This window comes from Lepidochelys olivacea (genome assembly GCF_965140295.1).
Source record: "Lepidochelys olivacea isolate rLepOli2 genome assembly, chromosome: 20".
In the NCBI taxonomy this organism is placed as follows: domain Eukaryota; kingdom Metazoa; phylum Chordata; order Testudines; family Cheloniidae; genus Lepidochelys; species Lepidochelys olivacea.
In genome coordinates this window covers 17,240,250-17,251,726 of record NC_140430.1, presented here as the reverse complement: position 1 = coordinate 17,251,726, position 11,477 = coordinate 17,240,250, and the positions used below count along the sequence as shown (strand labels likewise).

Sequence of the window (11,477 nt, the reverse complement as noted above, 5' to 3'; positions counted from 1 at the left end):
GGGCACCTTGTAGCCAGCTTCACTGTCTCATGTCCGAGACTGTCCCGGCTCCCCCCTCTCCCTGGCTTCAAACGGGGCTCCTGGACAGTGCAGGGAGCGTGCCCTGTAAACCAGTTATCACTGGTGGGGAGCCATTGTGGGGAGTGCTGCCGAGCAAGCAGAGCAGCTGCAGATCAATCCCAGCAGGGCAGGGAGAAAAAAACCAACCAACCAAACAGACAAAAGATAGGTGATTAGCAGCAGGAAAATGATGAATTCCGTGGTGGAAACGCTCTGTCTTGCGGTATCTTGGAGAACGGCCCAATACCACAGCTGTGCAGCCCGGGGGGCGGAGGGGAGGGCTGTTTGAGATGAGCACGGCATCATGCCTCACACCACTCTGCTAGAATTCTTTGGGGGATCAATACACATGTGGACAAGGGTGATCCAGTCAGTGGATATAGCATGCTTGTGTAATGCTGAAAGACTGGTTGACGGCGGGCAGGATCGAACTTGGGATCGCTCGAGCTAAATGCATGAGCCTCTCCTGCGTGAGCTAAAAGCCGCGTGGCCCTTAGCTAAGGCTGTAGAGAAGACTCATTCATCTCTTTCTAAGCGGTCTCGGTGCCACTAGATGGGACAGAACGCCACACCCAGGACGCGTGTGGGTTACACTTGGACTTGCAGAAGGCCTTTGACAAGGTCCCTCAGCAAAGGTGCTCAAGCAAAGTACGCAGTGATGGGATAAGTAAGAAGATCCTCTCATGGATTGGTAACTGGTTAAAAGACAGGAAACAAAGGGTAGGAATAAATGGTCTGTTTTGACAATGGAGATGAGTAAACAGCAGGGTCTGTGCCGGGACCAGTGTTGTTTAACATTTCCATTCATGACCAGGAAAAAGGGGTGAACAGTGAGGTGGCAGTTGGGAGATGATATAAAATTACTCAAAACGGTTAAGTCCAAAGCTGATTGCGAAGAGTTACAAAGGGATCTCACAAACCTGGGTGACGGGGCAACAAAATGGCAGATGAAATTCAGTGTTGAGCAGTGTAAAGTAACACACATTGGAGAACGAAAGCCCCACTGTACATACAAAGTGAGGGGGTCTAAATTAGCTGCTACCATGCAAGAAAGAGATCTCGGAGCCATCGCGGATACTTCTCTGAAAACATCCGTTCAGTGGGCAGCGGCCGTCGAAGAAGCGAACACAATGTTGGGAACCATTAGCAAAGGGATAGAAAATAAGTGAGGAAATATCGCAATGCCACGATATAAATCCATGGTCCAGCCACATCTTGAATACTGGGTGCAGCTCTGGTCACCCCGTCTCAAAGAAGATATGTTGAACTGGGACAGGTGCCGAGACGGGCAACAGATAGGATCAGGGGGACGGAACCGCTTCCGTACGAGGCGAGATTAAAAAGGCCGGGACTGTTCAGTGTAGAAAAGAGCTGACCGAGGGGGGATATCGACACAGGGGACTATAAAATCAGGAATGGGGTGGAGAGATTGAATATTTGCCCCTTCACGTAACACAAGAACCCGGGGTCACCGGATGAAATTAACGAGCAAACGGAAGGACGGGCTTCTCCGCCAAGGGCTGGGACTGGGCTTGGAGCAGACCCTGGCCGGGTCCATCAATGGCTGCTAGCCAAGGCGGCCGGGTTGGTCCCCTGGCTGCCAGCAGCCCTGCCCATCCCCAGCTAAGGCGCCTGCCCACCATGGCCCAGCCTGGCCCTTCTGTGCCTCTGATTCTGGCTGGGAGCCCCTGCTCCTGCCAGCACTCAAGATGGCGTCCCGTTGCCTCCCAGCCCAATGGTGTCTTTCTTTGCCATTAATCAAGATGGCGTCTCACCTCGGGCTTCGCGTGCCCTTTGCACCGCCCGCACTCAAGATGGCAGATCTACCCTCCCGGGAAAACAGTGAAAGAGCGCGGTGACTGACAGGCGAGTCGACGCAATCAACAGGCCGCTTGGAAAGATCGACAGCTCCACCAGCCAATCTACTGGCAATGCGTCTAACTGCACCGCCTTTTTCCGGCGACAGGCGGGCTTCGGGCCTGGCGAAGACCAATGAGAATGGAGGGCGCGGCCGGAGTGACGGGGCGCCGCGCCAATGGGGGCGGAAACGGAAGGAACGCTCTGTAGTCGCCGGGAGGAGGACAAGCCGCGCGGGAGTCGGAGCCGGAGCGCGGCACCACGTGAGCGGCCTCCGGGAGCGCGAGGTGAGAGCGGCCGGGCGGGGCGGTCACGCGAGCCCGGGGCTTGGCCTGCGGCCTGGTCCGGGCCCGGGATCGGGCGGCCCCGTGGCGGGCCGGGGATCGGGGGCCTGTTGCGGGCGATGCTCTGGTGTCCCCAAGGCGGCGGCCCCCCCGCCCCCCTCCCCGCTCTGTGTTCCCGGGGTCGGGGTGGCTGGGCTTGATCCCCGACAGGAGCAGCTCTCGGGGGGGGGGCCAAGTTCTGTGCAGGAGTCCGCCCCCCCCAGCTCCGCCGGTGCCCCCCACTCCCGACCCGCAGCCCCAGCCCTGCCCCCCCCCCAGCTCCGCCGGTGCCCCCCACTCCCGACCCGCAGCCCCAGCCCTGCCCCCCCCAGCTCCGCCGGTGCCCCCCACTCCCGACCCGCAGCCCCAGCCCTGCCCCCCCCAGCTCCGCCGGTGCCCCCCACTCCCGACCCGCAGCCCCAGCCCTGCCCCCCCAGCTCTGCCGGTGCCCCCCACTCCCGACCCGCAGCCCCAGCCCTGCCCGCCCTGCACCCCCTGCACCTCTACCAGCGCCCCTCAATCCTGACCCACAGCTCCTGATACCTCAGCCCCGGGCTCCCCCCAGCTCCGCCGGTGCCCCCCACTCCCGACCCGCAGCCCCAGCCCTGCCCCCCCCAGCTCCGCCGGTGCCCCCCACTCCCGACCCGCAGCCCCAGCCCTGTCCCCCACCAGCTCCGCCGGTGCCCCCCACTCCCGACCCGCAGCCCCAGCCCTGCTCCCCCCTCAGCTCTGCCGGTGCCCCCCACTCCCGACCCGCAGCCCCCTGCTAGCCCAGCCCTGCCCCCCCCCGCGTCTCTACCAGCGCCCCTCAATCCTGACCCACAGCTCCTGATACCTCAGCCCCGGGCTCCCCCCAGCTCTGCCGGTGCCCCTCAATCCCCACCTGCAGCCCCCTGCTAGCCCAGCTTCAGCTCCCCACCAACTCTGTGGGTTCTCCTCAGTCCTGACCCGCAGCCCCCTGCTACCCCAGCCCTGTTCCCCCTGCCCCTGCTCCGCTGGTGCCCCTCAGTGCAGACCCGCAGCCGCTGAGCGCGTCTGTTCCTCGCAGAATGGCTGAGCAGGACGTGGAGAACGAGCTGCTGGATTATGAGGAGGACGAGGAGCCCCAGGTGGTGGCGGATGCGGTGCCCCCTCCAGCAAAGAAGGACGTGAAAGGCTCCTATGTGTCCATCCACAGCTCGGGCTTCCGGGATTTCCTGCTCAAACCTGAGCTGCTGCGAGCCATCGTGGACTGTGGCTTTGAGCACCCGTCTGAAGGTAGGAGCGGAGCCGAGGCCCCCGGCCCCCAGGAGCGCAACCCCCTTGCCAGCCCGCCTGGGAGGAGCTGCGGGCGGGGGCCGTAGAGAGCGGCGCTGCCTGGTGAGAGCTGCGGGGGGACGGGGGCGTCGGCAAGGGAGTGAGATCCTCGAGATCTGCCCTGCCAAGTGGGGGAAGCAGGGGGGCTCAGCAGGGGGCGCTCTCCCCCACAGTCCGTGCTGGCTCCAGTGCAGCACTAGGGGGCGCTGTGCTGCAGGGAGTGGGGTGGGGCTCAGGAGGGGGCGCTCTCCCCAGTGTGGCACGAGGGGGCACTGTGCCCCTGGGAGAGGGGTGGGGCTCAGTAGGGGGGCTGACCCTAATGCTCCAGAGCAGGAGGGGGGTGGGGTTTAGTGGGTCAGAGCAGGGGGCTGGGAGTCAGGACTCCTGGGTTCTATCCCCAGCTCTACCTCGTTCTGCTGTGCCCCGTGTAATGGCCGTGCGTCCGCCTTTGCTCCCACAGTGCAGCACGAGTGCATCCCGCAGGCCATCCTGGGCATGGACGTGCTGTGCCAGGCCAAGTCGGGCATGGGCAAGACGGCCGTCTTCGTGCTGGCCACGCTGCAGCAGATCGAGCCAGTGGATGGACAGGTACAGGATGGGGGCGGGTGTTCGTGTCTGTGTCTGGGCTGTGGGATTTGCTGGGGAGAGGAGCAGGCTTGCCTCCCCGGCCCCCTCGCCTCTGTCTGCCCCACCCCATGTGGGAAGGCACCTGGGGTCACTCTCATGGCTGTGCTGTGGGGTAGACTTGGCAAGGAGAACATGGCACCAGATGCTTCAGAGGGAATGAGCAGAGCAGGGCAATTAGCGAGTGATCTATCCCTTGTCCGCCAGTCCCAGGTTTGGGGACACCCGCTGCGTCCTTGACCATGCTGGCTCATAGCTGTGACTGGACCTGTGTTGCAGGAACTCAGCTCATTCGTTTCTGAGCCCACGTGTACTTTTGGCCACCTCTTGCTTGCGTTGTTGCTCGTTAAGCAAATGAGGGCCGCGCGTGGTTCACAGCGAAGGGGGTTAACCCTGGGAACGGACACCAGGGCAGGGCTGGATTCTCCGTGTCTCGATGCCTTGCACGCAAGCCGCCGTGGGGAAGGTGCCTTAACCTGATGCGCTGTGGGCTCAGTACAGGGGTGAGCGGAGGCCAGTCCCTGGCCATGCTGCAGGAGGTTGGGGTTAGACAGGCCCCTCTGGCCTGCAGCTCCTGGGAAGTGGATCCCTGGGAGGCTGGTTCTGGGCCTGCTCCTGGGGGGGACTTTGGGGTGCTGCTGACGCAGTGGGAGAATCCAGTGTGGCCAGAGCCATGTGTTTCTCTGGCCCAGGCTAGCCTCGGAGTCCAGGACAGGCTGTTGCTGAGAACCATCCCTTCTGCCTTCAAATCTGACTATGGGCTGGAGGGGGAGGCCAGGGGTCCCTGGCGGGTGCCACCCCGGGCTGTGGGGCGGGTGCCACCCCGGGCTGTGGGGCGGGTGCCACCCCGGGCTGTGGGGCGGGTGCCACCCCAGCGACGCTGGAGGGATCTCCGGAGCAGGTCGGGACCGGGCAGCAGCAGGGACCTGCTGCCGTGCTGATCCGAGAGCTGGCGAACTCGCTGCATGTGAGCGCCCTGAAGCGCGGCCCTGGCCCCTCGCTGACCCAGCTGGATATGCCTCAGGAGCCTGCTGCCCCCCCCCCGGCCACGCCCTGCTGCCCCCGGCACTGCATGGGGCTTTGCCCACTTCTGGCTGGGGATGGGCCTGCCTGGGCGCTGCTGCCATTTCTCTGGATCTCCAGTGACTCCGCTGCCTCGGGGGGCTGGCTCGGAGCTGCCAGCCTGGCACTGGGCTGGTGCTGGGATACCCCCTGTGGGCTGGATCCTGCCCCGGGACAGCCTCCCAGCGGGCTGTAGCCGCATGGGGCTGGCAGCCACCGAACTCTGCTCCGCTGAGCCCGGGCCACTGGGGGCCATGGCCTGCCCCGGATCCATGGGCCAGAGCGATCCTGGCTAGCAGTGGGGCCTGTCCCTGCTGTTGCAGCATTAGCAGCGTGGGCCCTCGGCGCTCTGGATTAGTCCGGTCTTCATGGGGGTGGGGGGAGCTCTGAAAGCTCAGGGGAAGGGGCAAAGATGGGGGCACCTGTTCTCCAGGATTTGTGGGAGGTGGCAGCTATCCCTGAGGGGATGGGGGAGGGGTGTCCCTGGGTGGGGGCGTCAGGCTGTATCCCAGGGGGGCAGGGCAGGGTCTCTGCTGGGGTGACCCCTTCTCTTCTCCCCGCTGCCCCAGGTGTCGGTGCTGGTGATGTGCCACACGCGGGAGTTGGCATTCCAGATCAGCAAGGAGTACGAACGCTTCTCCAAGTACATGCCCAGCGTCAAGGTGAGCCTGGCCCCCCCCCGGTGTCAAGGGGAACCCCTCCCCCGCGCCCCTGGTTCCCCCTGTGGAGCCACGAGTGTTGTTCAGCCTGGCTCCAGTGAGTGAGGAGTGTGGGGAGTATCCCCACTTCCAGAGGGCTAGACGTTGGAGACACAGCCCCACCCCCCACAGCGTGAGCCCCCCAGCAGCTGCCCGTATGACTGTGTTGAGGGCCTGAAGCTTGGAAGCTGCAAGGGTGGGTCTCCGTCTCCTCTGTGCTCATGTGGAAGACCCAGAGAGTGGCTGGGGGTGGGTCAGGACTCCCGGGTTCAAGTCTAGGCCCTGCCACTAAACTGCCCTTGGACAAGTCCTGTCCCCCCTGCCTCAGTTTCTCCCCAGTGGGAGTGGAGGGACGCTCCCCTAGCCCCAGGCCTGCCCGGTGCTGGGGGTTCGCTGCCTGGCCACTGACCCTGCTCTTCCCCCGGCCGCCTGCAGGTGGGGGTGTTCTTCGGGGGCCTGTCCATCAAGAAGGACGAGGAGGTGCTGAAGAAGAACTGCCCCCACATCGTGGTGGGGACCCCGGGGCGCATTCTGGCCCTGGTGCGCAACAAGAGCCTCAACCTGCGGAGCGTCAAGCACTTCGTGCTGGACGAGTGCGACAAGATGCTGGAGCAGCTTGGTGAGATGGGGTGGGGGGCGCTAGGGGGTGTAGGGGGAGGGATCCCCAGAGCGTCCCAACCTGCCTGGGGTACCTGTGGCCTAGGGGCTGTCTGCATCATCTGTCAGGGCTCCTGGGTTCTAATTCAAGCCCTGGGAGGGGAGTGGGGCCTAGTGGTTAGACCAGGGGAGACTGGGGGGTGGAGGGTACGGCTCCTGGGTTCAAGCCCCGCTCCCCTCCCAGCGCTGGGAATACATGACAGGGTCTGAACCTTCTCCAGCTGCCTGGGTGGCGAGCGTCTCCTTTCTCTGGGGCAGGGATGACGCCAGCTGGTTCTGCCCTAGGGACCCTGCCAGCATCAGGGCTGGAGCTGCCTGATGCCAGGTGCTGCCCAGTCCTGGGGGCCCAGCTATGTGTCCCTGGGTCCTGCTGGTCTGAAGGCCAGGCCGCTGTGTCTGGGGTGTGACCCTGGGGCGGGGCGGGGGGGTGCAGAGGGGAGGCTGCCTGCAGGGGAGTGGGATCAGACAGTCTGGGATTAAGTCACCGGTTGCAGGGAGCGACTTGGGGAATTGGGGGGGGGGCCTGGAGCTTTCACCCCAGCGGGCTGGTTCTGGGCCTCGTTCCCAGGGCTGGACCTCTGGGGGTTAAACGCGAGGCCCCCCCCCAGCTGTCTCCGATGCAGTGACCCTCCCTCCCCACAGACATGCGGCGGGACGTGCAGGAGATCTTCCGGCTGACACCCCACGAGAAGCAGTGCATGATGTTCAGCGCCACCCTCAGCAGGGAGATCCGGCCGGTGTGCCGCAAGTTCATGCAGGATGTGAGTCCCCGGCCCCCGCCGCCCGGCCCGGCCCCCCGCCGCCCAGCCCGGCCCGGCCGCCCGGCCCCCCCCCCCGCCGCCCAGTCTGCCTCCGACCCCTCACACCCCAGCCCATCACCCCTTGTGGGCCTGCCCCTCAGCCCTGCCCCTCACCCCTCCTGCCCTGCCCCCCCGGCCCCTGCCCGGCCCCTCACCCCCTGCCGCCCAGCTCATCACCCCGTGTGGGCCTGGCCCTGCCCTCCCAGCCCATCACTCCTCCCCCCCTGCCACCCAGCCTGCCTCTGACCCCTCACACCCCAGCCCATCACCCCTCGTGGGCCTGCCCCCCCCGGCCCCTCACCCCTCGTGGGCCTGGCCCCTCCCCCGCCTGGCCAGGAAAGGTGCCCTCGATCCCCGGCTGGGCTCAGCGCTGAGCAGCCCTAAGCCTCCGGGCCTGGCCACCAGCATCTCACCCAGTACCTGCTGATTTGATGGGGGCACCCAGCCAGGTCCCCTGCTCCGCACAGGAGGCAGCATGGTGGGGGGCCAGCTGGTCTGGGGTTCCTGGCCCCCTCACGCAGGGTCCCTGGGAGGGTGTGGGAGGGTCTGCTGTGCAAAAGCCTTCCCACCACTCTGGCTGCTGCCCCAGGCCCTGGCACAGCGAGGTTTGGCAGCCCTATGCCCCTGGCACGTCCATAGCCTGGGTGAGGCAGGCCCTGCTGTGGGGGTGTTGCTGACCCAGGCTGGAGGTGGAGCTTTGACTCCCTCTAGTGGCTGGGTGGTGTGGGGAGGGTAAGGGTCTACTACAGCTGCTGTCGAAGGGAGCTCCTCCCCCAGCTCTCGTGGCGGAGCCCCTGCTCTCCGTGCTGGGTTCAAACCGGGGGTTGGCTCACGGAGGGCTGGGTTGAAGCCTCTTTGGCAGTGAGGGGGTGTCACTGAGCTGCTCCCTCCCTCCAGCCCATGGAGGTCTTCGTGGATGACGAGACCAAGCTGACGCTGCACGGCCTGCAGCAGTATTACGTCAAGCTGAAGGACAGCGAGAAGAACCGCAAGCTCTTCGACCTGCTCGACGTGCTGGAGTTCAACCAGGTGTGTGTGTGTGGGGGGGAACGCCTGGGTCCCGTCCCCAGCTCTGGGGGGGGAGTGTGGGGCTGGGAGCAGGACTCTTGGGTTCCGACTGGCTGTGACACCAGGGCCAGGCTGTGGATCCTTGCCAGAGCCACCCACAGCGCTAGGCCCCTGGGAGAGCCAGGAGGGGGAGGAGCCTTGCTTGGTTCGGGGGGGGGGGGGGTTAGTGTGTGCTCAGTCTCCTCTGGCTGCACTCTGTGTGTGGGGGGAGGGGCAGTGACACCCCCCAGATGGGAGACCAGGGCAAGATGGGCCCTTTGGACTCCACTGCAGAAGGGGTGAGGCCTGTGGATAGCTGGGCAGAGGGGGGCAGGAGCAGGATTGACCTGGGGGGGGGGGGGGGGCTGATGCCAGGCAAGATCCAGGGGGTGGGCCGGGCTGGGGTTGAACAGCTGGTGTCCTGTCCCTCCCCCTCCCCCGCTGATGGGGTGGGGGCAGGGAGGAGGTGGAGCTGTCTGCCGAGGTGGGGGGTGCTGGGTGCTAACCCTCTGCCCCTCCCCCAGGTGGTGATCTTCGTCAAGTCGGTGCAGCGCTGCATGGCCCTGGCCCAGCTTCTGGTGGAACAGAACTTCCCGGCCATCGCCATCCACCGGGGCATGTCGCAGGAGGAGAGGTGGGTGCCGGGCACTGGAGGGGCCGGGCAGGGCCTGGCCTGGCCCGGGGAGTCTCGCTGACCTGATTTGCGCTGGCACCAGGCTCGGGGAGGGGAGCGGGGCCTAGTGGTTGGAGCAGGGCTGGGGTCTCAGGTGTGATCCCCCCCCACACACAGGCTGTCCCGGTACCAGCAGTTCAAGGATTTCCAGCGCCGCATCCTGGTGGCCACCAACTTGTTCGGGCGGGGGATGGACATCGAGCGTGTCAACATCGTCTTCAACTACGACATGCCCGAGGACTCGGACACCTACCTGCACCGGGTGAGCTCTGCCGCTGGGGAGAGCCAGGCCTGGCCCAGCACGCGGGGGGAGGGTTCTGACCCTGCACCCACCGGCCTAGGGAGAGCCGGGGCCTGACCCTGCGGCTGCTGGCCCAGGCACATGATGGGGAGCCTCACTGCCCACAGGCTCTGCCCAACGTTGGGGGCCCAGCACCCCTGGACCAGCTGCTACTCTGGTATCCGCCGTTACTGGAGCAAGGGGCGCCCCGGCTGACAGGCGGTATGGCCCCAGCTGACAGGCAGTATGGCCCTGGCTGTCCAGGGATGGGTTTGATCTGGGCCTGTTGTTAAGGAAGTTAGCATATGTGACTCCATTTTGGTTTGAGGCCCACCATTGTCTAAAAGCAAACCCCTCATGCACCCGGAGTGGTGTTCCTTAGATACTGCATTCCCGTGAAAGCCCCCCCTTGTCTCCGGCCTGTCTCGACTCCCGGTTTCTGTTCTTTGTTTGTTTCTAACTCCCTGCCTCCTGGCCTTGATGTGAGCCTCCCATCCTGATAGGAGAGGCTACTGGTGCATTGCTTTGGGACCATGTTGTGTAGTTGAAGTAATGGTCTAGCACGGGGAATGTACCTAGCAGGGACAGGTAGTAGATAAGGGAAGGGTTTGTCTACTGGCTAAGGTTTCCGATGCACGAGGGCAACATGCTTTGCTAAAAGGTATATAATCTCTGTATAACCTGCATTCGGGGCCCCCTCCTGACTAGCAGGGGGGCACCACGCTCGAGCGTAATAAACTTAGTGTCTCTGGAAACTCTGCAGTTGTGGACTTTGGTCGTGTGCCTCAGCTGAGGCTCAAACTGTGCGTGACCTATTGGGTGTAATTCGTAATGCTGTCGGGATGTGGGGGGCTCTTTGCCTGGCTCTTTAATTATCAGGCAGGGCGAGTGCTTGGCAAGTGGCCCCTGCTGATGCCCCCATAGGGTTGGAGGGGCATACCTGGGGGGCCTCAGAGTTGCCCCCCCCCCGCTACATCGCCCAGGGTGGGTCACAGAACCCCAGCCTCTCCTGGCCCCATGCCCTCCCACACCTGCGCTGGGCTCCCAGGCGGTTACAGGTTCCTAGGGGGAGGAGCTCCCAGGAGGCCCCTCCCCACTGACAGCCCCACCCCGCTCATTGCAGGTGGCACGTGCCGGTCGCTTCGGCACCAAGGGCCTGGCCATCACCTTCGTGTCGGACGAGGGCGACGCCAAGATCCTCAACGAGGTGCAGGATCGCTTCGAGGTGAACGTGGCAGAGCTGCCTGAGGAGATCGACATTTCCACGTACAGTACGTACCGGCCGGGAGGCAGCCCTCGGCCCTTCGCCCTCCCCCCAGGGAGCAGCTGCGGGGTTTGGGCCCAAATCCTGTCTTTCTGGGGAACATCACAGCTGGGGAGCCCCATGCCCTCAGGGCGCCCAGGTGCCATGGTGATGGGCCTGTAGATTAGACTCAGCATGGGGTGGGGCCTCTCCTGATCTCTGATCCTTGTGGAAGGCAGCAGCCACTGACTCCTCCCCCCATGGCTTCTGCCCCCATGACTGCAGAGGGAGGATTCTGGTGGCTGCCATCCCAGCTGCTCTGGGGGGCCACAGTGGTGGAGCCCCCTAGTGGTGGTGGTGGGGAGTCTGGTCACAGTGAAGAACTGAATGGGGTGAGGGAGCCCTCTGGTGTAAGCAGTGGGATTAACAGCCTCTTTCTCTTACAGTTGAACAGAGCCGATAACGGGATCGGACTCCCCTGCTCAGAACCAGCCCGGCTGCTCTTTTTAACCCTTTCTAAGTCAGATCACGGGTATTTCATTTTTTTACGCAGTTTTTAAACCTGTAGATGTGTGTGTAACAGTGTCTCAAATAAACTTTTTATTACCAAGTGCCTGTGTTGGGGTTTTAGCTTCTTGAGGGGCTTAATGAGATTTTAATTTGTTTTGTGTGTAATGGGCCCCCTGCAAAGGAGGTTCTGATTAATTTGGTTTAAATGCCTTATCTGGATTGGGCTGGAAAGTGGCTGCAGCTTTTCACAACAGCTGTGTCCCACCCCAGAGATGGCCGCATCTATCTGTGCGATTAAAAACGGTTTCAGAGTATTACATGTTCTGTCTCCCTGAGACACTGGGAGT

General features: G+C 63.8%; 1 protein-coding gene across 1 annotated transcript; it reads left to right on the top strand.

Annotated features, from left to right (window-relative positions):
• Positions 1-2,046: 2,046 nt before the first annotated feature.
• On the top strand, positions 2,047-11,231 carry DDX39A (DExD-box helicase 39A). Its single transcript, XM_084610083.1, has 11 exons — positions 2,047-2,204; positions 3,289-3,497; positions 3,997-4,124; positions 5,792-5,884; positions 6,356-6,539; positions 7,220-7,338; positions 8,275-8,406; positions 8,949-9,058; positions 9,215-9,359; positions 10,501-10,648; positions 11,067-11,231. Exons 2-11 carry the CDS (start codon positions 3,290-3,292, stop codon positions 11,081-11,083), a joined length of 1,284 nt encoding a protein of 427 aa, XP_084466209.1. The 5' UTR covers positions 2,047-2,204; position 3,289; the 3' UTR covers positions 11,084-11,231.
• The last annotated feature ends 246 nt before the right edge of the window (positions 11,232-11,477 follow it).

What these genes read in the sequence shown, in the direction of transcription:
- DDX39A (XM_084610083.1), top strand. Translation starts at nt 3,290, where the DNA reads ATGGCTGAGCAGGACGTGGAGAACGAGCTGCTGGATTATGAGGAGGAC. An exon ending in AGTACATGCCCAGCGTCAAG is followed by an intron (nt 5,885 to 6,355) that starts GTGAGCCTGGCC and finishes GGCCGCCTGCAG; the next exon opens with GTGGGGGTGTTCTTCGGGGG. An exon ending in CAAGATGCTGGAGCAGCTTG is followed by an intron (nt 6,540 to 7,219) that starts GTGAGATGGGGT and finishes CCCTCCCCACAG; the next exon opens with ACATGCGGCGGGACGTGCAG.